The 27,055-nt window shown below is 39.3% G+C and overlaps 2 protein-coding genes across 37 annotated transcripts in view; both read left to right on the plus strand.

The window, feature by feature from the left end:
* LOC135219901 (myotilin-like) overlaps positions 1-6,761 on the plus strand; it is a 58,944-nt gene extending 52,183 nt beyond the window's left edge. For 2 of the 5 annotated variants that reach the window (XM_064257098.1, XM_064257099.1), the window contains exon 6: positions 6,580-6,760. In XM_064257098.1, the coding sequence (XP_064113168.1) occupies positions 6,580-6,740 (161 nt within the window). In that variant the 3' untranslated portion in view covers positions 6,741-6,760. Of the gene's footprint in view, positions 1-6,579 lie in introns of all 5 variants that reach the window. The other 3 variants (XM_064257100.1, XM_064257097.1, XM_064257096.1) reach the window with 3 other exon arrangements.
* An 882-nt stretch (positions 6,762-7,643) lies between these two features.
* Positions 7,644-27,055, plus strand: part of LOC135219896 (twitchin-like) — a 143,004-nt gene continuing 123,592 nt past the window's right edge. For 25 of the 32 annotated variants that reach the window (XM_064257076.1, XM_064257060.1, XM_064257061.1 and 22 more), the window contains exons 1-12: positions 7,644-7,843; positions 8,548-8,677; positions 9,438-9,609; positions 10,277-10,368; positions 10,977-11,111; positions 11,959-12,270; positions 13,537-13,627; positions 14,455-14,615; positions 15,339-15,482; positions 16,200-16,214; positions 20,774-21,592; positions 22,856-22,891. In XM_064257076.1, coding sequence (XP_064113146.1) covers positions 7,674-7,843; positions 8,548-8,677; positions 9,438-9,609; positions 10,277-10,368; positions 10,977-11,111; positions 11,959-12,270; positions 13,537-13,627; positions 14,455-14,615; positions 15,339-15,482; positions 16,200-16,214; positions 20,774-21,592; positions 22,856-22,891 — 2,277 coding nt within the window. In that variant the 5' untranslated portion in view covers positions 7,644-7,673. The remainder of the gene's footprint in view (positions 7,844-8,547; positions 8,678-9,437; positions 9,610-10,276; positions 10,369-10,976; positions 11,112-11,958; positions 12,271-13,536; positions 13,628-14,454; positions 14,616-15,338; positions 15,483-16,199; positions 16,215-20,773; positions 21,593-22,855; positions 22,892-27,055) is intronic. The other 7 variants (XM_064257082.1, XM_064257087.1, XM_064257089.1 and 4 more) reach the window with 3 other exon arrangements.

The following is a 27,055-nucleotide window of genomic DNA, read 5'->3' on the forward strand; positions in this document are numbered from 1 at the left end:
ATCACAGTGATTTTGCTGTGGATAATCTGTCATTGATGAAATACCATAAAGGTAAACTCAACCCACCCAGTTCTCTTTCAGGTATTCACGTTGATATTAGAAAGGAATAAGACTTCGTTGACTTAGACTGAAACAAAAAGAAAACAGATCAGGAATATTTCGTCAGATTCTTTTTCTTAATCTTCTTACGACACTCCATCCGTATTTGCATTTCCACTCCTCTTCACTCTTTTCCTGCCTCTTGAAATCAAGGGGTTATAGAAGTCGGGAAAAACAGTATTAGAAGAAGTACAGCAGACAAGGAAGGTTTTCAGATGATTTGAAAACAATTTTGACCGTATCGTTTTAGCTGAACAATGCCAATTTATCAGCGTTCGAAAATTGCACCGTCTAATGCTCTCTCTTTTTTTATAATCTGGGTAGAGTTTTGGATGAGCAAATTGAGCTTTATAGTCGTCTTTAATATGAGCCAGTTTGATCAACTGTTCCTCGGAAATCGGCATAAATATTCTACCGCTTGATGTCAAACTTACGAACTCGCAGACATAATGACTCGGTCAAAACTGTTTCTTTCGAGTTATGGATGAACAAAATTGACCCGAATTTTTCTTTTCAGTATGAACGAATTGTTCACGGATGCTGAACAATCATTTCGGCGTTCAGTGGTGAATGTATGAATTGTGAAACATACATAAAAAACGATATAAAAATGGTAAAATGGTAAAGTCAATTACTTTATGGGGAATTGTATTAGAAAGTGAAATATGTATGTCGTGCCATAATTTCGGAGGCCTGATTTGGTCAGTTTATAATTACTACTGTTAAAGAATTTAATAATTAAATAATCTCAATGAGATATCATCTATCATTTCTCATCTGTTCATCTACAGACTAATGAAGGTAAAATAATTATACTGTTGCTGCTCATTTCTTTTGCTCTTTTTTTTCATTTAGGCTGTAGTATTTTGCTACATTTTTTTACAATTTTTTCCGATTTAAGACATTTTTATATTTTTTCGGGTCGTTTTATACACTGGTTATATTTTACTTGTAGGTCCCACCTGAAGAATGTCCTAGTTTTTAGTCCTCTCTCTCTTTAACTCACTACAAAAAAAAATGTACCAACTTTATAAAAAGTTATCCGGATACAATTACCAATTCTCAAGCATCACGTAGTTACTCTCATTTTATTTTCATCAATTTGAGTTACTTTTTCTCACCACCCCGCCCCTGCCCCCACCCTTCCCCTCCTCCTCCCCCCTACAGTTTCTCTTCTTTCTTTACGGGACACATGACGAAGTTTGCGTTACAGAAACTAAAACAGACTCAAGTTCGAGAGATGCAGTTTTCAAAATATAGTAATGATAGTTATTGAGTGATTTTTGTAACCTTGTGTCTTGACTAGATATCTCTTTTCATCTCTCGTCCATAGCTGAATTTTTCACTAGTTATGTATTAGACCATTCAGGTTTGGCCTTCCTTAGGCACACTAAGTTCCTTATTAAAAAGAAAAAAAAATTGAGTCGGCTTTCCAAACATAGTTATATTAAAACATCCTACGTGATGTTCTCTTCAGATCTTGCAGGAACTCGTTTCCTTCTTGGGCACAGCTTTCAGACCAGTATCTAATCCTCTCAGAGAAAAGTGCCAACCCCTTGAACTTTTGCTAAGAAGTCTCCAAATATGTAAGAAATTTTTGTTTGAATCTTGTTCATGCTCAATGGAGACACCATTTACAGGAAATAAATACCCATTTTTAGAGACATGTTTCATTTTATCAAGAATTTTGCGACTGACCCCACTTGAGAGCAAGCAATCATTTGTACCTTTTCATGAGACTCATTTGGTGAATCTCATCACTGATCCTGGGTGGTTAAAATTTCATCAGGTCCAGGGCTTGCTATTTTTGTTATTTTGCGTCGTAGTATAGACAGACAGACAGAATAACACCGTACGAAAAAAAACTCGAATACTTATACGCAGATATACCACTAACGTACACTTAGTCATAATTTATCCAATTTTTTATATTAATAGGCTGAGGTCTAGGGAACATCCCCCGATTTACTAGTTATCTTTTTATTAGGAGAAACAGGCCAAGAACAACTGTAGGTCATTTCCATGAGAATTGCTAAGATCGGCATTTTTCAAAATTACCTTGAATTCATCATTAACTTCACCTGTAATATCATTCCATTTGACTCTTAAATGATAGTCCGATTAGCTTAAGTAATTCTTTTATCTAAATTAAACTATGATTAAATACATCAATTTATTTAATATTTATCGCGCTTGTGACATGTACTGTTTGTGATATTTATTTTAAGTCATATATATAGTAGCTTAATCACTAAAATGAATACTACGGTATTTCCCAGATGTGTTTCACGTACATTCAATTTCCTCATTAGCTATCAGCAATACGAACAGCCCCTATTGCCTTCATGATTTGGTTTTTATAGATAACATTTTTCATTCAAGTATTGCCATGTAGCAAGTTGATGATTTCAAATGATTGATGTTTTGGAATGCCTCATCGGATTATGAATTCTCGTTATGGGAATCTCGAGACGGCAAAGGGTTGATGTTCGTTACTATTTTAACAATAATGGTCTAAGCTATCTAGATTTAAGAACCTTCCGAGTTGAATGTCAAGTTTCCTGCGTCCTTTTGTTGTCCATCCTCAACCAACGAGCAATTATTCCCGTGACTGTCTTGTCAACAAGGGCTCTTGCTCTCTGAGCTACTCTTTTTCTGGTCAGTGACAGCCACCATTGGAATGTGCTTTCAATAAGGCATATACGCGTTTGCTAAGGCAGATCGCACGTGACCAAAAAGTGACCCGACACGCGATCACCTTTCCAGGCATGCATTTCCTATTTTGAAGCCTCTGAACAGGACAGGTGAGCTGTCCCAGACCAGTAATAAGATTGCTCCCTGGCGAGTACCCTCGTTCAGTGTCTGCTTCCAGAGTCAGACGTGTCGTTTGAATGTATGTCCCTCGTCACTTATTTCCTCCTCCATCGTGTCCTCGTTTGTACCCACCTGCTTGTGCTGATTTGCTTCTAGCTAAACTCGTTTTCCTAACTTTGGAATGCATCTGGTTGCAGATGGCTGCGTTTTCTACAGTTAAAGTCCTAAGTATTATTTGATGTTGAGTGTCTGTTATTTCACATCCTTTCGTTACCAGTTTCATCATGTGTAGCAGGTCTAAAATAGTCCTTAAGCACGAACCATAATTAACACTAAACGAATGTCGTTCAAGCAGCTATTTTGAGAGAAGACACACTCACTCCCAGCTCCCTGGCATGCATTCAGTAAGCTAAGACGAGCTGAGTTTTGATTGGCCGTGAGTCCCGAGCGAATGTTTCCATTGGCTGCCTTCCGTGTGATACCAGCGAAGGATAGCGTAGCTACAACTCAAATTCTAAAATCTCGTGTACAAGATGATCTTGAGGCGTCGAATTCGAGGATTCCGTGTCTTTAAAGGCAACATCGAGTTCGCCGAAGAATTCGATTTGAGCTTAAAACCATCTTGTTTGCTTTGTTTACTTGAGAAGTCGGCAACCGGCGCAAGTAACCTTGTAGGGAGGCCATGTTGTTGTGCATTAAGCGTAAACACTGGGAGGGTGCGTCAACCTTCCAGCAAAACATGTCTTAGACACATGTCGGCAACGTTTCCTACACATGTCACAAACATGTTGCATACAATTCTACGACCTACTGATAGTTCTAACTAAAGCTTCACACGATTATCGAGCCTTTGTCAAAGGTTCGTTTTCCACCTGCGGTCGCTGACTGTTTTCAACGTGTTTGTGGTGTGTATGTCAAAAACATGTTGCCGGCATGTATATGACATGTTTACCTGTAGTGTGGACGCACCCTAACATTAACATAAACCATTAACACGCGCTCTTTTAGGATACAGTGCCCTGTACATAAAGCTGTATCACAGGCAAGGCATATTTTGAAGACTAGGCTACAACATTTAATACCAAGACGGCTCATTTGTTGTATGGTCTGAAACTGCCTCACAGAGTTCCATAAAACTATACTTTCTGTCTAGTGTTCTCGATGTGTCTCCTGTATGGTGTCGTAAAAAAAAAAACCCTTTTTACAGTTCGAGACCTGCACCCTCATTTGTGGGAATTCCTTTTGCCTCATGTTTAGATGAAGTATAAAGTATCTACGCGAAGAAAAGTGTTTTTTAATGAAGAAATCACGAGCAACTCAAAAAAAAAAAAAAAAAAAAAAAAAAAAAAAAAAAAAAACACGATCGTAAATCCATAATATAGTTATCATAGAAAGTCCTCTGGAGAAGAGCTTTCTTGGGCATTGATGAATTTTGTCCATAAATTATGAAAATAGATGCACAGGGACAGAGAGGCTTTGCCGTGATTTTTGTACTTCATCCCATCGAAAGCGAGCGATTATCAGTTAGCATAAAAATAAGGTGGATTCGTATTTTAATTTACCCCATGCGGTTTCGGCATTGAAGTCAAAATATCATCATTAATAAAGAGTCCAGACTTGTTGCCCAAGAATTGATAAGTGACGTAAGGAATCAGTGACGTCACAGATCGTGACCAACCAGGAGGCACAAGAACACAGGCAGAGAGGCTAGTCTGTAACACACTAATGATTCGTTACACTGACTTAGACTGACTGTTCTTCATAGTGACGTCATTGCGACTATCCAGACTACTGTGACATCTTCATCAGCTTCTTTTATTGTTGTTATTATTATTTCTGCTTTAAGTCTTTTTTTTTTTCTTTCAGGGAACTGCTACGGTTTCTGATATTTTGTTTAATTTAAAGAGGATTTGTTTTGTTACAGGTTTAAGCTATATATATAGTATATATATATATATATATATATATATATATATATATGTGTGTGGGTGTGGTATATATATACACATATATCATAACGTGTATATATATAAATATATGTATTTATGTATATGATATACATAAATATAATATATATATATATATATATGTATATATATATATATATATATATATATTATATATATATATATACGTATATATATATACACACCTATGTATATATATCAAACTTTATGTTTTATTACTTTGTTGGTCTTTATTTCTATCACCAAATACTTAGATTTCTTATGTTGAAGCTTATCATTTTAATTTGTCTGCATTTTGATTACGTAAAATATTTAGATCACCGACCAGCCAAAATTCTTTAACCATATCGCTTAAACATCAAGGTGAATCATTCCTAACTCGATACATATAAGTTTATCACCTGTCATATTCTTAAGAAGTTGGAAAAGTACTGAACAAAAATGAAATAACTTGTAAGGATGACTGATATGTCTAAGGAATTCTGGTTATTCGTTTAAGTAAATATTCTTAGCATTTTTTTCTCCTTTTTTTGCTGGCTGAGCATTGCATTTCTGAAGTGCAATACATTTATTTTCTTCAATGGACGATGTTGTAACAGATTTCGAGCACTGCTCTCATACTTCAAGTGCTCGAATATCAAGGGTTGGAAGGGTTCTGAATTTGTCAGTCTTTAATATAAACGTAATACCATACCGCTTTCAAAGATGCATCTAATTCCAAAACACACAGTCTTTCTTCGTTTGTATACTTACAGGTGTTAAGTATTCACACGTGACGTTGGAAATATATTGGTCTTCAGTTATCAACATTTCAGTAGCTTTCATTTTTTTTATCAATCTTTTGCAAAACTTCAATGATAACCAGATCTTTCCTCTTTCGAATGTGTCTTCAGTTAATATAAAAACTTCTTAAAAGTAGAAAATATAATATTAATGAAATAAACACTTAATTTTTGTCCTTTCTATCCATTGTTACTTTATTGTTATAAAAAAAGTCCCAAAATCACAACATAAAAAAATCTGTTTTAATTCTATCGAATCCTGGGACATTCAGAAGCCTTCCTTCATCTACAGCTCTTCTTACAGTTTTAAGCAATACTGTACTCTGGTATCTGGCTGTATTCTGACTCGCTCTAAAGCAACTGGCAACGTATTTTATTAATTTTGATATTAATTCTCTACTGTATTTGATAACATCTGGTACAATCCAGCATGTAAACATCTTCATGTCATCACTCTCATAACAGTCTCTCTCTCTCTCTCTCTCTCTCTCTCTCTCTCTCTCTCTCTCTCTCTCTCTCTCTCTCTCTCAATTTACTTCAATTGCTTCATGATAGCAGATGGTACGGAAATAGATATTTGTACGCGTACAAATCTATTTCTGCTTTATATGCAAGATCTTGGCCACTCCTGCGTCGTAAACTGCCATCTCTCTCTCTCTCTCTCTCTCTCTCTCTCTCTCTCTCTCTCTCTCTCTCTCTCTCTCTCTTTCGTCTTTTTTTCACATTCATCATTTCATCAGAGAGCTTCATAATTCACCTGGCATCCTCTCCCGATTCGTGTGACTCGTCTAATGTGCGGTTCTTTTTGCCACCTCCTTCCTCTACCTCTGCCTCGTCCTTTCTCCTCATCCTCCTCCTCCTTCCCCCTCCCCCTCCCCCTCCGCTCGGTTCTCCACATCTCCCGTGACCTTGGTCAGGTTCCTTTATGATGCTCACAGGCGACGAAGAAGCGCCCGCAGGTGACGGAGTCAAGCCGACCTTCACGGAGAGGCCGGTCATTCGGCAGTCGGAAGACGGCTCCAGCGTCATCTTCTCGTGTCGCTGTGTTGGCAGCCCCAAACCCACGGTCATATGGTGAGTGGAAGACGTCCTCAGTTCATCCTTTCATCCTGTGGGATTGTAGGCTTTGATGCTGATCGGCTGATCGATTCGGTCACGAATTCTGGCATCGTTACGGCCATGGGGTTTTGATGTTATAGATTCATTGCAACTGGCTATAGTAGATTCACATCAACCGCACATCTGATGTCTAGGCCAGTCCCTTACAACGCTTCTCATTGGGTGTTGATAAGCCAATCACAGGGCTGGGAACTCTCAGTCTCGCTCGAGAGTTCATATAGGCAAGAAGTGTGTTCCACCTCCTGAGGGATACGTCTTTCAAAAGTACCCCTCAGGAGAGGTGGAATAAACATCCTGCCTATGTGAACTCTCTCGAGAGACTGGGAGTTCCCAGCCCTGTGATAGGCTTATCAACACCCAATGAGCAGCTTCGCAAGGGACTGGCCTAGACATCAGATGCACGATTGATGTGAATCTGCTATAGTGTTTTTATTTGATAAAAAAAAATTAAATTGCACATAAGAATAGGTTACCTAATTAACTATTAAGCTAATACCAAAACCCTGTTTGTGATTAAGAAAAAGAAAACTACGCGGGTAATACTATTTAGCAATCGCCTCAATTTTGTAGTAAAAGATTTTGTTTCTGACTTTCTAACATTACATGCAGTATCTTTCAAGGAATTTGTTAGATGATGTTGCAGAATGATATTGTGGTAAGGTACTTATATTTTGTTATATATGTTCTGTTTAACATTCTTCATCATCATCATATATATATATATTAGATGATATATATATATATATCTATATATATATATATACATATATACAGATATACGTAGCCCAGTTTTTCCCGTGCATATATGCTAAAAAACGCCAGTTCTGCCTTTGCACGTTACTGTTGGATTAATCAAAGGGGCAAGAAGATCAGCGAAGGAGGTCGATACAAGATGAAGATGGACCCTGACGGCAAGATCTACCACCTGGTCATCCTGGAGGTGGCCAAGGTCTCGAGCGCCGACGAAGGCGAGTATAAGGCCCTGGCTAGCAACAAGTTCGGCGAGGGCATCGCCACCATCAACCTCTCCTTCGAAGGGAAGACCGCGTCTGACAAACCAAAGTAAGTTGCAGAGTCCAATATGACGAATTAGTTATCTTGGTTATAAAATTATCTTTACAATGATGTGCGATGGGTAAGTATTACTATAGGACATAATTCATCCTAATTTCAATGCATTGTTTTGACTTATACATAAAAAATAGTTTTACTTCATATAACCTTGTTAAAGTAATAAAAAAAATAGTTTTTCCTAGTATAACCTTGTTAACGTAATAAAAAATAGTTTGTCCTCATATAACCTTTTTAAAGTAATAGAAAACTAGTTTTTCCTCATATAACCCTGTTAAAGTAATACAAAATAATTTTTCCTCATATAACCCTGTTAATGTAATAAAAAAGATAGTTTTTCCTCATATAACCCCGTTGAAGTAATAAATGCTTCATAAGTTAAATGAAAAAACCACCCAGTTTTTCGCGTATACTGAAAAATAGAAGGAAAAAACTATTCAGTTTTCAATCGCTGGCAGTAAATACATCAAAAAGATAATAAAATGCTAGGTCAACCATTACTGATAATGGTGTGCGCGTATCTCAGCCGCATCAGCAGTATCGAATGATTGCTAGTGTCCCTCTTGCAAACCAGCTTCTGGATATAGCAAAAAAAAAAAAAAAAAAAAAAAAAAAAAAAAAAAAAAAACTTTTCACAGACAAATGAAATGAGACTTACGGGCAATATCTAAGTTAATTCCCAATTACTTCCGTAGGATCCCCGACGGCAAGGCGCCCCGCTTCCCAAAGAAACCTGAGATTAGGCAGGAAGGCGACAAGCTGGTCATGGAGTGCCTCCTCGAAGCCAACCCTGAGCCTGAGGTGACCTGGTTCAAGGGAAATCAGGTCAGTTCAGACTCTCATTTTTCAGGGTGAATTGATTCGTTTGCGAGTGGGAGGATTTGGTGTTAAACAATAGAAGCCTGAGAGAGAGAGAGAGAGAGAGAGAGAGAGAGAGAGAGAGAGAGAGAGAGAGAGAGAGAGAGAGAGAGAGAGCTAAATGCAAGGTCAGCAGTTTATTAGGGTGTCTTAATTAAATGGTAATATTTTGGTGGGTACTATCGAGGAGGTTGAGTGTAACTTGGATCTCTCAACAGAGTGAGGGCACATTTGAATGATCATTATATTTCTCATGCTGTTTTTAGCTCCGTAACAATACCATTACCGTAGATTATATTCTTATATTTTTAGATAAATGTATTTGTGCTTTCGAATACGTGAGTTTGTTATCAAAGTTTGGTAAATTTATTTCCTGATTACTTGCAAGAAAACGAAAATGAGTTGGCTCACTTACCGGTGTCATTTTCTAAAACTAGGGTATAGTCAGTTACGTAAGAAGGGCTACAACTCCAGGATTGTCATCTAGGAATTACTAGTAGTCAGTGTAGCTAGCTATTTTGTACAATAAGATGTCATTGGTGTGTAAATTTGGTCCCTGGAATAGCAGAATCAAATCTAAGAGCATATATGATTTATTTTGGAACAAAATATTTAGTTAAATATAATTGAATAACGTTTGAAAACTCCGGTCCAGACTACAGTTTACGCTTTACTTTGATGGATAACCCGATTTGTATGTCTTCAACTTCTTCTTCTTCTGCCGCAGATGGTGCAAGAACAGGGCCGCATCTCCATGTACAAGAAGATCTGCGGAAGAGATCAGTACGTCGTCTCAGTTACCATCACAGGTCCCACCGCCGAAGACGGAGGCCAGTGGAGGGTCAACGCTTTCAATCCATTCGGTGACTCCAACGCCAACATCGCTCTCAATTTCGAGAGTAAGTCCCCCCCCCCCTCCCCCCCCCCCCCCCCCTCTTTTTTTTTTTTTTAATCTGTAAGCATGCCTTTCTTATCACCACATACACGGGCGCACGCGCGCAAAATACGTAGACTGCAGTAAGAAATGTAGAGACAAATTCCTGCAATATGAAAACATATAGCTTACGTTTTTCACTAAGATTATCTCGCAAGAAGTTTGAGAACTCCATCGAATAAAAACATTAATCCTTCAGAATACTAGTGCTATTAATATTACTCTTTTCATATTGAGAATGGATTCATATTTATCCTTAGAGCCAGGAATTCTCATAATAATTAGTATAAATATTTTAAAACTCATTCTTTAATTTATTTTCTCACTTGATTGGATTTAGGTCGAAATTATTTGGAAAATATTAATGGTAAAATCAATAAGGGTAATGAGTATACCTGTCTGTGTATGCATGTATGTATGTGAGTATGTATGTGTGTATCTATCTATCAACGAATATGTTTAGCATAAATATTTCCAATTTTATCATTCCATAAATTTTATTTTTTTGTGAGTAAATCTCTCAAGTTTGTCATCTGTCTGGAGAATCAGTGCGCGTAACCGCGAGGTCTCCTTTTTTTTTTATCTTTCTGAAGAAGTATTCCTGACACCTTCTTCTTTATTTTGTTCCGCAGAGGGCAAAGCTATCCCTGAGGGCTTTGCACCCACGTTCCTCGACAAACCTTCCATCATTCCCAACGAAACTGGCACAATGATCACCATGAAGGTAAATTCTCTCGCTCTTTTTTTTTTTTTTTTATACTGAAATTGTGTTTTATTTATCAATGGATGGTTCAGATGTATTTACCAGTAGTCATGGTTTAAGTGTTTTGAGTGATAGTAACTAATTTACTTCTACAAGATTTTATGATCTGAGGAACTCTTCAAGTGGTATTTTATTATTATTATTATTATTATTATTATTATTATATATTATTTATTATTATTCTTATTATTATTATTATTTATTATTATTATTATATTATTATATTATTATTGAAGGAGATAGTTTCATCAGCTGCACTTACTTTACATAGAGTCTTCTCTGTCTTCCTGGTGACTGGTTTTTCAGTAACCCAGAAAAATCAGTTATCAGAAAGACAGAGAAATCTCTATATATATAAATTGAATGCAGCTGATGCAGCTACCACCTTCAACACTGAATGCTTGAAAGAGGGTCAACTACCTATACTTATATTGTTATCAATAGAAAAGAATATTACACTGAATAAAAAGTCAGATGTTTTAGATCCCACATTACAAAGTCCAATGAAAACTAACTTTTCTAGATTTTATGATAAATTAAAACTGACTCGCCCTTCCTTCCTTCCGCAGGTCCGCTGCAAGGCAAAGCCCCAACCTACAGTCGAATGGTTCAAAGACGGCAAGAAACTCGAAGCTGCCAAGCGTCTGGTGATCAAAGAACACAAAGTCACGGCTGAGATGTTTGAATATTCTTGTATAGTGAAGGTAAGGCAGACTCTACCCTCCGTACTTTTCCCTATGTTTTTATCGACCAGTTTATTACCACTGTCCATATTTTTATACAGAGTGAATGTCACCGTTTTGCCTGCGTATATGTTCGTTTCGTTCCGATGTGTGAACATTTGTGGTTGAGTGTGTCATTGGCTGCCCCCGAATATGTATTGTGGAGAACTGTGAACAGTTCTGGTGCCTGGTTACCTCTGATTGTGAACCTCATGTTTTTCCCGTGAATGCTTTAGTTCTCTTCTCATGAGGTGCATTTGTCTCTGAGAGCCTTTGAAGTCAACTCTTCAAATAAGTCAGTCAGTTTTCAATCACATTTGAGCTCTAAAGTGAATCTGACTCTCCCAGGCACATTTGCTTCCAGAGAAGTGCAATATCTATTTATGACCAGAATTTTTGTTTTGATTTGGAGTCTTCTTCGTTTCTTTCAATACGACTGCTGTAATGTCCTTGTGAAGGCAAAAGCCTTCTTTGTTCTTATTTGCATGCCCCAGAGAGCCCTGTTGCATTCAGTACACAAATATGGCCTGTTGATCTGAATTTGTTCAGTACGTTCATCCTCCACGTCAGATATAAACCGCTAGAGCCCGTGCATGCCCCATTTCTTCAAAAAGACTTCAAAAGAAATTCATATATGCATCTTTCCATTTTAGTGAGGATAAGACGTTTCTAGTAAGTCATCTACAAATTTATATGTTCTGCTTTATCCATGTAACCCTGTTCATTTGTTCTGCCCATCACTCTCTGTTCTTGCCCAATGGGCGACCCCAATGCTATACCCTCGTAAACCCGTGCCTCGACCTTGAGCTGACCCTCTTGCTGAAACCAGGATCCCTGTGGGTCTGACGCTGGTAAATACAAGTGCGTGGCCATGAACCAGTTCGGTGAAGCCACCGCCAACGTGAACCTCAACATCGAGGCTGACCCGGAGCCCACGGGTCAAGCGCCTGTCTTCGTCGAGAAGCCGACCATCAAGTTCGAGGAGAAGGCCGGTCGCGTCTTGATGGAGGCCCTCGTCCGAGCCGATCCCGAGCCCACTTCCAAGTGGACGAAGGACGGCAAGGACCTCGATGCCTCGAGGGTGACTGCAACGGTGACCAGAGAGAAGGACGACCTGTATCGCATCCGCCTCGAGCTGAGGGTAAAGCCAGGCTCCGCCTCTTCACCAGCAGCAGCTGCTGCACTACCACTTCTGCTACTGCTGCTGCTGCTGCCGTGTTACTCTTAATGCTACGCTCATTTATTAGCCCTGGCTCTCAAAAAAAAATACTCATCTGCCATCACTCAACTGCTGCAGAGTCTGTCGTTATCGCTGCTGCTACTGACTGACTCTGCTGCCTGTCCCCGTCTGTCACCTAAAAGCAGAGCCACATTTGGCAGTTCTAGAGACTGCTTAGTGGAAAATCAGAACTTGCTTGCTTGACTAGATGGCTTCTTTTATTATTTTGTTTTTTATTGTCATTTCTTTTGATCTTATCTAACTTTTCATTGACACCTCTCTTAATGTTCTTTTATTTATCATTTCAGCACAGTTACTCACAGAACGCTAATTCTACACACAGGCTGGGTTCGGGGGATTTCTGATAAGTTCACAGTCAGTTTACCATACCCCCTTTCTGATCATGTTCATATCCAGTAACTGAGGCCTTATCTTCTTTCGATATGCTACCACCCCAAACATTCTCAGCGATTCAGTAGACTTAACACGCCTTTGATGCTGCCTTAAATTCATACCTTAAAATGTATTCTCGAGCCCAGTCATAGTCTTATAAATCAGCTGGTTTCTTCACTAAACATTTAGGTAACTCACAGTTCACTGACCAAATCTACAAGTGGCTTAGACTTCCAGGAGGACTGAAGTCGGAAAAAAATGGATTGATTTTTTTCATGCAACGAGAAGGCCTTTGTTCCCCAAGGAAGTTTGGGCCACACGTATGAATTGGTCTCATTTCAGTGACTTAGTTATCAGTATTTACATTAATATTATATCGAATACGACAAAGCTGCGTCACTTAACAGAGATATCTATGTTTAGATAGTGACAGATATCTTTAGTATAGATAAACTGCAAACTAACAACACACGTAAACATCCAGTATCTTAGATGTTGATAGATACAGTAGGTAGATTTCTCTAAGATAACGTAGTAAACATCTTTACGAATATTATTAGCCCATTATACCTCAGATTTATAGACGATACCTGTACTTTTTACAGTTTCCTCAAAGCATTCAATGTTCATTCAACGAATCAACGAAATATCTTGCCAAACACCCCAGATCGGTTTTCCGAAGATTCTTGCAACTCTGTCCCTCTTTCTCTCACCTGCGATCTGATTTTTCCAGTTAAAATCGAATAAGAATCTTTGGTTCAGAGAGTCTAATGGTCCCCTCCCGATTGTTTTCAGAAACCTCAGCCCACCGATGGCGGCGTTTACAAGTGCAACATTAAGAACGAGTTCGGGGAACTAAACGCCAATCTCAATCTGAACATCGAGGGTAAGTTCGGGTCGAAGCTGTCGTTCGTCACCTGGTCTGTGAAATGTCGAGTGATGCGATAATGTAACAATTAAGTTTGTGATTCTCATTTATTTATTCATTATTGGTATCATTTAAAATGTTGGTCGGATAGGGCATGATCCTTATAATGTACTTTTATTATTATTATATTATTATTTATTATTATTATTATTATTATTATTATTATTATTATTATTATTATTTCTGTTAAGGATAATAGGAATTACTAAATACCCGCTCCCTCCCATTCCAATCCCAGAGAGCAAACATGAACCTTGAGAAACTAACCATAGTTATCACAAAGAACAAACCAGAGTTATCACAAACCTTAGGACCAAACCATACCCATCACAAAGAACAAACCGTGGTTATCACAAACTATAGTTATCACAATGGACAAACCATGGTTATCACAAACCTTAAGAACAAACATTTTAAGACAAGCCATAGTTATCACAAAGAACAAACCTTTTAAGACAAACCATAGATATCACAAAGAACAAACCATGGTTATCACAAACTATAGTTACCACAAAGAACAAACCATGGTTATCGCAAACTTTCAGACCAAACCATAGCTATCACAAACAACAAACCATGGTTATCGCAAACAATAGTTATCACAGAGCACAAACCATGATTATCACAAACCTTTGAGGAAAAACCATAGTTATCACAAAGCTTCAGAAGTTTACCCTATTAAGTATTCAGTTTTATTCCCGTTTTCTTCAGTGCACTAAACACGAACTGACATTGTTCATCAGTAATATTTGCCTCCAATAACGTCATGACCGCCATTCCCACAGTGGCTCCGACAATCAAGAAGCCTCCGAAGATTGTGTCAGTCTTCAACCGCAAGGTTGTGATGGAATGTGTTGTGATGTCCACCTCGAAGCCCAGCTGCTCCTGGTTCAAGGAAACCACTAAGGTCAAACTCGACACGAGGCACTGCATCAACGTCAATGAGGTCAGCCTTGGAGAGAGAGAGAGAGAGAGAGAGAGAGAGAGAGAGAGAGAGAGAGAGAGAGAGAATTTATATATATGCAAATATATATTTACTTGATTGTATCTGTATACATATATGACCTCGTTCTGATATATAGGGAATTCAGACTTTCTTGTTTTGGTCCTCTGTCTGGATCTTAGGCTTTGTGGTCACAAACTTACCTAAAAAGTGTGACAAATATATATATATATTATATACGAGTCATATCACATTACCGTGATTCATATACATCGAGCTACAAACGTCCTTTAATATCTAATTCGCTCTACCTCAGAATTGATATATTTTCATAAATTTTAACAGAAGGGGAATTTTTTAGTCGACAAGAAATTCGTCGGCTCACGGGCGCGAACCATTGAACCCAAGAAATTCAGGACAATAGTGAAGCCTAAACGCTCTTGCTGTGGTGGTGTCGTTTAGACTTCACTGTGTCCTGAATTTCTTGGGTTCGATGGTTCGCGCCCGTGAGCCGACGGATTTCTTGTCGACTAAAAAATTCCCCTTCTGTTAACATATATGAAAATATATTAATTCCGAGGTAGAGCGAATTAGATATTAAAGGACATTTGTAGCTCGATGTATGTATATTTATATATAGTGTATGTGTGTGTTTGAGTATACGTGTATATATTATAAGCATCTATTTCTATCATCTTGGAAACTGATGTGGGATCTATGTGGCAGGAATCCGAGGGCAAATACCTGGTGCAGATGGAAATGCTGAAGTGCGAAAAGTTTGACTGCGGCATGTACAAGCTCATCGCCAAGAACGAGAAGGGCGAGACCACTTCGCAGACCGTCGAGCTGACCGAAGAGATGCTCGAGGAGGTAAGGTGTCCTATTCTTTCTGCCCCTGAAAGGCGCCAAATAATGATAATGATTGACTGCAAGAGAAGGCAAATAGAATTGGCATACAGCTTTGCTCTATAAAAGGGAAGTTCTGGATGTGCGAACACATGCCTACAAAGAATAGAGACACTGTCAGATTTAACAGGAAATTCAACTTCAGAGTTTAAGAGGAAAAAAGGACTTATTTGATTTCCTGGGCAAAAGATCTATGTAGTTGTTTTGCATATATTAGAGCTCGGGTAAGTCATAGTTGTGAATGGTTGTAAAGGAAAAGAATTCCATAATTTTGCAAAACTTGGACAAAGATTTTCAGAGCAGAAAATGAGGTTGCCAGTAGGTAAGTCCGTTACATTTGGATATCCCCCTCAAGAAGCAGGGTGTAGGAATTTGAAATCTTGCGGAGAGATGTTTTAAAACTTGTTTGATAGATTTCACAAGAGAAATTGAGTAGATTAAAGTTAATGACGGTTTATATTATTTTTAAGATAAGCACCTTGAAAAAATTTCAGGTGCTTTATGGATATCGCGAAATACACAGTAGCACTCACAGTTATTACGGACAATATGGAATCAGTCACTTTTGTTTTCCTTTAGAATCACCAATCATCTGCTTTTCTTTGACTAATGCATGTCTTCTGTTCCATCCCGTCTGCTTCTCTACTCTGCCACTCCTGACAACATCCGGTCGAATTGTAGAAGAAAGTGGAAAAGGTAGGTCCTTGTTCACAAGCACTTTGTTTTGGTAGACCCTGGTGTAGTTTGTGATTGAATCATCCAAAAGATAAACGATCCCTTCCAGTAGATTTGTACCACAGCTTACGAATAGAGTTACAACTGCGCGTGTCCCCTTTGATGTGAAAGTCATCGAATGCTCTTTGCAACTTTTACTTCCCAGGGAGATATGTTATTAAGGTCCGTTCGTTGCTAGATTTTATTTCCACGTTGTTGTTTTCACTTAAAAAGTAGTGTGTGAGGGTAATGTGCCTCATTGAAAATCTTTTAAATAGAATTTCTTGTTTTTGAAGACCTTCCCCTATATTGACAACCGGGAAGGTCTTCAGTTACTTTGTATTTCTTGTAAATATGTACTTCCATAACAACGAACGGACCCTATCTGTGAATTTCTGCATGGAACCTACCTTGCTTTTGATGACGAAAATTTCCCCCAAAATTGCCCAAAAATAGATTATTTTAGATATGCTTTTAGTTTAAAGTATACAAGAAGGACTCATAGTGTCACTTAGAGACATTAAACGTCTGTTTTTACATTTTTCCAAAATAAAATCCTTTATCTTTCTTACCTTTTCTCGTGAAAGCAGAAAAATAACCATATCTTGGTACTTAAATACGCGAATATTTCGGTCAATTTTTTCGTACAGTATTTCTTTCGACCAATCATTAAACTTGGCCAGCAATATTATTAAATGATAATGAAATGTTTGCAGCAGTCGTGTGACGAGATTTTTTCCATGAACTATAAAAAAACGAATTAAGAGTAACCACCAATTCCATAAAAAAAGTAACCAGTCTTGTTACGTGACACTACTATCTCTTATAGCAAGCATCCCGGAGACCTTCCATTTTAGATGCAACCATTTGCATTTTATAAAAGGCATGTGGTCCACGTAGAGCATAGTATAGTTAGCAATGTTCTTGAATAGGTATAAGGATACTTTGAAACTGTAATTTTGCCTGTTTATTTGCTTAGCAATACGAAGACAATCACAAGGTTTATTGTTTATGTATGCCACGTGTTTTTGTCATCACGAAAGTTCATTTTAGAACTGCTATTTACTTTAATAGACAATTCTCTTTAAGATTTTCTGAACGAAGTAGCGACATAAAACATTGGCATCTTCTTATACTTAAGGCATGACGTCATCGATCTTGATTTGAGACATGGTTTTAAGCGTTTGGTTTCGGTAGTTGACAACCTTTTCTCCCCCCACCCCCTCCCCCAACCCGTACACTAGAAGGCCCAATCCCCTTTTATGATTATGAACTGACCATCTCACGAGACACGTACCATCAGTAAATTCCTTTGTATGCAACTGTCTGTCTAGACGGAGTGACACTGGATAGGAACCCCCAACCAGACCCCTCCAACACCCAGACACAGATTACTCAAATATTGACCAAGGATGATTTTACTGCACATCACATCTGGACCAATACAACTTTTACTTTGATCACTGTAGACAGCGGGAGGTGGCTTGTAACTGTCTGAAGGAGGACTCCGGAATTTCTTAATATCTGAGTGTTGAGATATCAGGCATAAAATGTGCTAAGATTTTTATTTATTTATTATGAAGGTTATTCTTTGAATACGCTGTTTTTTATATAAAATTTAATACTAAACTTTTGTCTTTTCAAATGAAATTGAATGCAAGAGCTAGCGGAGTTTGTTCTTGTAGTAAATTCTGACGACTGTCATTTTGAAGTCCATAAATCCTATTAGATATCAGATCTGGCGAATTGATTGAATTTGAATTTGTTATAAAGCGAGTTATTTTAAACCAATAACTTCAAGATATATTGACGACTAGTTACCAAAAGGCGTCTTATTTCTTAGTTCATAGCCATCTCCTGCATACCCATATATGTACAAAGAATCACATTTACAAAAAAAAATAAACCACACGCACAGGAGGAAGAGGAAGAAGAAGAAGAAGAAGAGGAGGAAGAGGAAGAAGAAGAAAAAGAAGAAGAAGAAGCAGAAAGCGACGACACTGTAGTCATGGAGGACGAGGTTAAAGAGGAAGAGGAGATATATAAGAAACCCGAGGAGAAGAAGAAGCAAGAGGTGGAGGAGGAAGAGGAGGAAGTCGTAGAAGAAACAGACGTGACAATGGAGGAAGAAGTCACGGAAACGGAGGAGAAAGTCAAGAAGAAGAAGAAAGAGGAAGAGAAGAAGGAAGAAAAGAAGAAACCAGAGGAGAAGAAGAAAAGCAGAGAAGAATTAAGAAGAAAGAAGAGAAAGAAGAAAATAAGAGGCGAAGAGAAGGAAGATAGAAGAAGAAAATATGAGGAAACGGAGAGGAGAAGAAGAAGAAGAAACGAGAAAAGAAAACCGAGAGAAATAAACCAAAAGAGGAAAAGAAAGACCGAAAGGAAAGGAAGAAAGGAAACCAATAGGAAAGAAGAAAGTAGAAGAGAAGAAGAAGGAGGAAGAAAAGAAACCTGAGGAGAAGAAGAAACCAGAGGAGAAAAGAACCCAAAGAGAAAAAGCAAGTGAAGAGTAATAAGGAAGAGGAGAAAGAAAAGAGAAGAAATCCCAGAGGAAGAAACCAGAAGGAGAAAAACCCAGAGGAAAGAAAAAGAAGGAAGGAAGGAAAAGAAAAGAAACAGAGGAGAAAAAGAAAGTAGAAGAGAAGAAACCAGAAGAGAAGAAGAAACCAGAGGAGAAGAAGAAAGAAGAGATCAAGACGCAGAAGAAGGTGGGACCGGGAGGGAGAGGGGGTTGAAGCCCCCCCCCCCTTCCCCCACACAAACCGCCGCCTTTCGCTCTTTCTCAGTTGCATCTGCATCTCTTCATCCTTTTTAGTTTTGTTTATTTCCCGGTTCTTCCGAAAAAGAGAGAGAGAGAGAGAAAGAAAAGATGAAGACGGGAGGAACGTTTTCTTCGCTTGTTTTCGTTTGTTTTCGTTTTTTTTTTTTTTTATATTAAAATTGCGTCCTGTCTCTTCATTTTGAGTTTTTGGTCTCCATCACATTCCGCTGCGATGAAAGATGATATCTTCACTTAACGAAACTTCTGCTGTTACTGCTACTTTTGCCGCTGCTCTGTTACTGCTGCTGCTGCTGCTGCTGCTACTTCTGCTGTGTCTCCAACTGGGAGCTGCTGTCCGCTGCGACCATTTCTCTGTCACCCAAAGAATATATCACTCTCTGAGAAGCTTTCTGTCTGCCTACTCACGCCTCCTCCGGCCCGTCACTCTGTCACTGATTCACTGATATTCTCACACATTGCCATCTTTATACTATATCGATATCTCTATATATTTATATCTCTGCACCATTCCAGCCAAATGATAGCCTTCACTCTGTCCAATTAACACCATTCTTTTCCAGAGCCCTAACGCTAACACTGCACAAACAATTTCAACTTTATTGTTACAGTCACTATCCACAACATTACGATGTTGTTCTACAATATATTACAAAGAATATTTACCAAGCATTATATATAGTTGTAGAAGTACTTCTAGTTTCAAAACTACCTGAACTGTATATTTGATACTGAATAGAATCTTTTTCCCTTTTAATTGATTTCTAATTCTCTTTACCGTTTTCCCTTTCAGGTAAGAGCAACCAAAAATCATCGACATGGTAAAGTTATGTTCAATGGTTTTTTTCCCCCGACATAGTTTCTTTCATAGCATCTCTTTTTGACCTTCCTGTCATAGTTATAAGGATGACTTCGTCCTGTCAGAGTTATGTCAATATTCTCCTAGAGACATTTTTGTCATTCTGACTTCCACTACCTTACTTTAATAACTAGTTCTCTGTGACTATAGCATTTGTAAGATTGTATTTTCTTTCGTCAAGAGGCCACCTTTACAGAATATTACTTGTGGACGGTGGCTTACCGTCATCTTAGACCAAAAATTTTCCTCAGTGTTTTTTGTGTGCATGATTAGGAAGTGTACCTCAGTTAAGCGTCTCCCGTTCATGCATGGGTCAAGTCGTTGTGACTTTTTCATATATGTCGCAAGTATTCAACCATCGAGAGTCAAGTCTCCAAGGCCATGATGGCAGTTTCACTGAAAGGCATGTGACCCCAATGCGTAGCAATCTTACGTGACCCTGGAGACCTGAATGAACGGATGTTTTGCCCCTGCGTAGCCATTCATTGATTCGTTCTCATCTCCAGGGCATGTGCCCCTTAATGAGAGAGCCGTCACTGACCTTTCGAGACTGACTCCTCTGATGTCCTTTAGATGTACCCAAAATGTCATCGAATCCCTCTCGTCCTCTGCCAGAGCTCTCGAGGTGTGATGCCCACCAGGTAAGGAAACCCCCTATGTACCCCACTTAAGAAAAAAAAGCCCTTCTCGTAGCATGATCCTATTCCGGCCACGCCCCCGATTTCGTGTCAGTCAGCATGTGTGGATTTTCTTGTGAAATTAGAACTCGTGACCTGAGAGCTCTCGGCCCCTTTGCGGATTAGTCTTAAGCCAATTTTTTCAATGAGCGGGACTTTTTACACTGTCACCCCTTTTTTATGCCCTATTTTTATCCACATTTTCCCTTCCCATCTTTCCGTGTAGCGTGTTGAGGAAGACGAAGAGACTGAAGAGGAAATGACAGAAGTCTCTGAGTCTGAGACAATTGTTTCTGAAACTGAGGAAGAAGTCGTGAAGAAAGAGGAAAAGAAGGAGGAAGAAAAGAAGAAGGAAGAGAAGAAGAAAGAGCCCGAGAAGAAAAAAGAGCCTGAGAAGAAAAAAGAGCCTGAGAAAAAGGAAGAGAAGAAAAAAGAGCCTGAGAAAAAGGAAGAGAAGAAGAAAGAGGCCGAGAAGAAGGAAGAGGCCAAAAAGGTGGAGCAGAAAGCCGAGGAAAAGAAAGAAGAGCCCAATCCCAAGAAACTCAAAACCGAGGAGACCAAAACCACAGAGGTCACCGAGGTCAAGACTGTAGAAGAAGAGAATCCCAAGAAGCACAACCCTCACCCTCCAGCGGACAGCGCAGAGGGTTTCAAGAAGGTCGACTCCTTCTGGGACGACGAGCCCGAAGACGTCCCCAAGCCCGTCATCAAGAAGGAACCCCCGAAACCGCCTCCCGTCACCTACACAGTCGCTGAGGACTCCGAGTCAGAATCTGAGGGAGAGGACCTCATGTCCTCCCTCCTGTCGCAGTTTATGGGAGCCAAGAAAAAGCCGAAGGAATTCAGTTACGCGCCTCAGCAGCGAAAGAAATCCTTCGACGCTCCCAGGACACCCGAGCCCCAGAAGGTGGAAGAACCACCTAAATTCCCCGAGCCCAGCGCTGATTTCACCGCCAAGGAAAAGGAGAAACCGCCCGAAAAGAAGACGTCGTCTGTCGACCAAGAGGCCACTGTCAAGACGCAGCCGCCCCAGAAAGAGCCGGAGGTAAGTGGGGAGGAAGAGGCGTCGCTAACGGTTAAACCCAAGGAGAAAAGGTCGCCTCCGCCTCCACTCGGCAAGCATCAAGTGCTAACCTCCGTCATCAAAGAAACGGACGAGGAGCAAGAAGAAGAGCCGAGATCACCCTCGCCCCAGCTCCACGTCGCCCCCGCCGCAGAAGAGCCGGAAGAAAAGCCTAAACCCAAAAAGGGCGATTTGGAAGGAATGACCCCTATGGAGAGATATCTGTTCGAACTTTTTGGTGGTGGCCCTTGCGAAGAAGAGGAATCTCCGGTAGGCAATGAAGATTCCAGCCGGAGAGATGGCTCTGGCCCAGAGGTCTTTTCTGTCATCCCCAAAGTGTCAGTAGCAGTTCCTGTCCCGCCCCCCAGCCTTTGTTTTTCTCTCATAAACAGTTTTCACTCAAATGTCTTGTGACTTTTTGACACAGTTCTACCACACAGTATTTTCAATGAATCGACATCATTTTTGAGATCCTTAAAAATATTTTGAGCTTCATTTTTGCGTGGTTGTCCACTACGAAAGAGCCCCTTGGCACAGCAGCACGTCCCCCCCCCCCTCAATGAATGAAGAAGGACCTCTGGGATTCTTGAGCGTCTCTCCAAACCCGCCGTGTGGCTCTGACATCGCCTGTATGCTGCAGTATCTCTCGTAGATCCCTGGTTGGCTGTACGCAGTATATCAAGAGCTCTACTGTCCTCTCTCTCGCCGAAATAACACTCCAAAATCAAATTTAAACCACCACCGGGAGTAAAAACCGCGCCGTTTAAAATGAACCGCCATTTTTAAAACTCGATTCTAAATAGTCCGTCTGTAGCCGTGTTGCGATTCATTTTGCAACATAAATGACTTCTGAACCAAACACATTCTGACCAAACCCTCACCTAAACCATTTCTAAATGAAACTACATTTTCTCTCTCCTCTGCAGGTTGTGTGCTTCTTTCACGATCAGATACAGTATTGTGCTTCTTTCATGATTGATCTTTCACATACTTACAGTAGCATTGGCGTTGATACAGTAGAAAGTTGAAATGTCTTCACTTCACATGTAAAAATATTTCATAGGACACTTTCCAGACTTTTAACAGCAAACAGTAGTAGTTATCTTCCAACTTTGAGCAAATTGACCATCACTCTACGAACTTGTTTTGGCAAAATAGTAGTGGTAGTAGTAGTTGTAAACGAGTTTGCCTTGATTGGGACTTTGATTCTAACACGTTTTATGCCTCTTTCTCATTCCCTTACAGAAGGAAGAAGTCAAGGAAGAAAAAGTCGAAGTACAGGTATTAAATGCCAAGCCTTCATTTGCTATGTCCAACTGTCTGTTATATCGTTTTCTTCGTGAGAAGAATTTTTTCAGTAGATCTAGTATTTCCACATCAGTCTTTTTTTTCTTTATATGGAGATTCATCTCTAGATAGATAATCAGAATTCCTAATCACAAAGGCCACAAGATTTACACTTAAGAAAAGCATTTAAAATTTAATTTCGCTATAAACATACAACGTCAAATCATAAAACATCTAGTATAAATGTTTTTGTTTTCATGTTAAATCATTTGTTTTCTCATAAAATTTATTTATTTTTAGTTTATTATTATTTTTTTGTCTGTATTGCATGTCGCTTTTTGCTGAGCAACTTTTTTTTTCTATACGCAACGTTGCCTCGTGTAATGGTGTCACGACACCTGTTCTGAAGGGACGCTATTTCATCTCTCGAGATACGCCGTGACGTCACAAGGAAGACTCGCAGACTGTCGTGCGGAGCTTGAAACCTCCGAGCACTTCAGTCGGGTGCTTAGCAGAATTTCCCAGAGGCAAAAGGAAGCCTATTTGTATTGTTTACTTTCTAATCAGCGCAGAGAACAAAAAAGCAAAATTTACCTTCCGATGCCCGAGGTGAAGGTTGCCATGTTCTGTGCGGTTTAGAGGAGCACCAATGTTCACTGTAAACTCTAGACATTTTCATGGAGTATATTTTTCCTTCAACTTGCCTTATATACCATTTTTTTTTTTTTTTTTACTTTTTTTCTCTGGTAAGGTCCAGTTAAAGTCGTTTGAGGTATTAATTTTGCCTTTGGGTTTTGTTAGGCGTTGCGAAGGGTTCTTGTGACGTCACAGCCTTGGAGGTAGCGTCTCTGGAGGACAAGTGTTAACTCATGTAGTCTGAGGGTTGCCCGCTCACGTTTTTGCGTTCCCTCCCGTGTCTGTGTGTGTGAAGGAGAAGAAAAAGAAGGAGGAAAAAGTAAAAGCCATGGAAGTAGAAGAGGAACAGACAGAACTAAAGAAATTTAAGAGAAAGTCCCTCTCAAAAAGGAGGAAGAGGAACCCGAAAGCGTTCAGCTTAAAAAGGGCAAAGGGAGAGACAGGGACTCCGTAGGGGAAGGCGAAAAGGTCCAGCTGAAGCCGGTCGAAGCCAAAGAGAAGGAAGTGAAAATCGAGGAGAAAGAGAAGGTGACGAAGGAAGAGGCCGAGAAGCTCGAGCTGAAAAAGCTCAAGAGAGACGATGTTGAGCTGGAAAAGGCCGAGAAGCTGCAGCTGAAAAAGATGCAGAAGGAGGAGGTTAAGTTAGAGCAGGCTGAAAAGGTGGAACTGAAAAAGACAGAAAAGCCTAAACCGGAGGAAGCGCCTAAGCCGGGAGCACCACAGGTTTGTCATCTACGTTTGACCACAGGGCCGGACGTCGCCGGAAAGCGTCGCGACTGGGGGCAATGCTCATCGCTCCTCGACCAATCAGGATCGCTCGCTTCTTTTCAGGGCGAGCGATTCTATTGGCTGGTGGTGGCTGGGCCGTCTGCCTGCCAGTCACGAGACGCTTCCGGACGTCACCCACACAGTTTCTCCCCCCCAACACTTACAATTGCACGAGGCCTTCGATTAGGAGTATGAAACTCAGTTCTTGTATCTGCCGAGACCGTTTTACTCGTTAAACAAAGCAAGGAAAAACCGGCATCTAAAAGCGAGAGAAGAGACCTGCTATTAATTAGCCGAAGCTGTGCAGATATAAATCTAAATACGAGTGTTACATAACTCTATCTTTAAATACAAAAGAACGTTTAAAACCATAACATTTATCCAGTATAAATATAAACAAGACTTCAATACTTTATATTTCTCATAATTACAAAATGATACATCTAACAGTCGTAAATAAGCAGAAGACGTAATTAATATAGCAACATATACCAAGTGAAAAACCGCTTCACTGATATACATGAACAAAATGTACTTAATCATTTTATGCTGCTAATAACCAATACCAGTAATAACCATTCAGCTGAATAAACTCTACCGATAACTGAAAAACAACTCTAACAGACTCTAAAGATTAAACAAAAATATAAGTTTTTACCCATTAGTATTTAAGTACGTAAACTGAAGGTACATAATAATTTTAAGCTGCTAATTACCAATATCAATTATCACATTCAACTCGGTTAACTAACGATAAACTGAAGAAAAACTTTAAGAGATTCTACAGATTAAACATGGGATAAAAATTCATAACCATCAATGCTTAAATACCCTTACAAAGTTACCCAAGAACTCAAACCCTAAATCATCTAATTAATTCAGAGAGTTATAACTCAGTTACAACCCCGAGTAACCCACGATTTTATTTAATAAATAAAATTAACCCTCTAAATCAAACTCGAGTGATAAATCAAACCGCATGCCATTGCCTAAAGTCACAGAACCAAAGGAAAACAAACGCGAAAAATAAATCATACCGAACCGGCCCACAGCCACAGTCGATACAAGAGCTCGAATTTGTTGCCATCACCATTTTCCATGAATTCCTTCTGACTAAACCCGTAATGCTGCCATTCGAGGTCTCTGTAAACACCTCCCACTTCCTGGAAGAATTTGTGAGGTCCTTCACGTATCATTTCTCTCTGCCTACCTATGTCTTCGCTTGAACACTTTCCTGAACGCGAACTGCACTATGTGGTTTAGAGAGAGAAAAAAAAGAGACAGGAGTCAGCTGGTTATGCGCTGTCCCGAGAAGGTTCTGCGACGTGATTGGTTGCAATTTGAATCTCAACGGACCAATCACGTTGCAGGTTTTCCTCCACGGCTCGTAACTGACTGTCTTTTCATCTTCCGTTTCTTTTATGTTTATGGCTTCTTTTATCTGGAATTCAAATCTTAAGTTTCTTTCTCTCTTTTGTTGTCGTTCGGCTTAAAATTCCAAAATGCCATGTCCTCTGTAAATTCCAATAAATAAATTGTACGTTTAGCGAGAGTCATGACGAAATGGAAGCTGCAAAGAAAAATAATGAAATGAGTTTCCACCTCTTTTAAAAATGTCAGCAAATCTGTCTCGATTGCGTCGTTCATTGTTTTCTTGGCTACTGTTCGTGCGATGTCTCTCGCTCTTTGTAAAGTTTATTATGGCCATGCCCCTGGAATTTTATTTATGACGCTTGGCACTTCACGAACTAAAAAAAAGGCAGCTGCTTTATATCCTTTCGCCCTTTTCTGGATGATGCGTTTGTCTATGGGATGGAAAATTGATATACATACAATTCATATTATCATGTATATACATGCTTGGCTATTTGTATGTATATACTAACAGCGCATGCAGTCGAAATTCGTCCACTTGGAAAAATCCACTAAGCAACCCAGTACGGAAAATTCGTTGTAGTAGACAAACTAGTATTATAATCACTTACCCAGATCAAGATCCAACTCACACGTGTTCGAAAGACATTCACGTCATCCAGTAGTTGTAAACAAAAGAAAAACGCTTTAATCTTTGCTCTTGAAAGTCACTGCTGTCTGGATGAACTAATTAAATTATCATTTTAGAGTCGACCTAAGGAAAGCCTTTAGTTATTTTGATGATTATGAAGATCCCAAGGCGATTTAATGCTTCTGAAGATTCTTGTTGTATGCGAAGGCAATTTGTTGATAATGCTCTACATGAAAGAATGTAGGTCTAGATATATGTTTGATAGTTAACACAGAATTTCAGTGCTCCATCACAATGTGCTGAATTACAATAAAGCAAAAGTGATCACATTCTATCCCAAAATTTTGCTAGACCCTCTATTTGTTCCTGTCATTTCCTGTCTTGTGCTTGTCCTTTCGCCTGTCCAAATGTCACAGAATCCATGGAAATCGTGAAACTATGCGCGCACTCATTGGATATCCAAATATCTGACCGATTTCCAAGGTTTTCAAGTCCTCGTCTTTATGTCTTGGTCTAGCATTGTTTTGGGGTTGCTCCTGGTGAATTCATGAATGGGTATATTAAGCCTTGCCGATGGGGTGCTACGATTCTGATGCTATCAGTTATGACATTTGAAGTTTAAAGATTCCGTATCAAACAGAATTGTTTGCTTAGCCAACAGAATATGAAAATTAAGAATAGAATAGGATTTACACATTTTTATCTTAAAAAGTTTGATCTTATTTGAACTAAAAGGAGCCAAATCTTAA

Source organism: Macrobrachium nipponense, chromosome 1 (assembly GCF_015104395.2).
Source record: "Macrobrachium nipponense isolate FS-2020 chromosome 1, ASM1510439v2, whole genome shotgun sequence".
NCBI classification, from domain to species: domain Eukaryota; kingdom Metazoa; phylum Arthropoda; class Malacostraca; order Decapoda; family Palaemonidae; genus Macrobrachium; species Macrobrachium nipponense.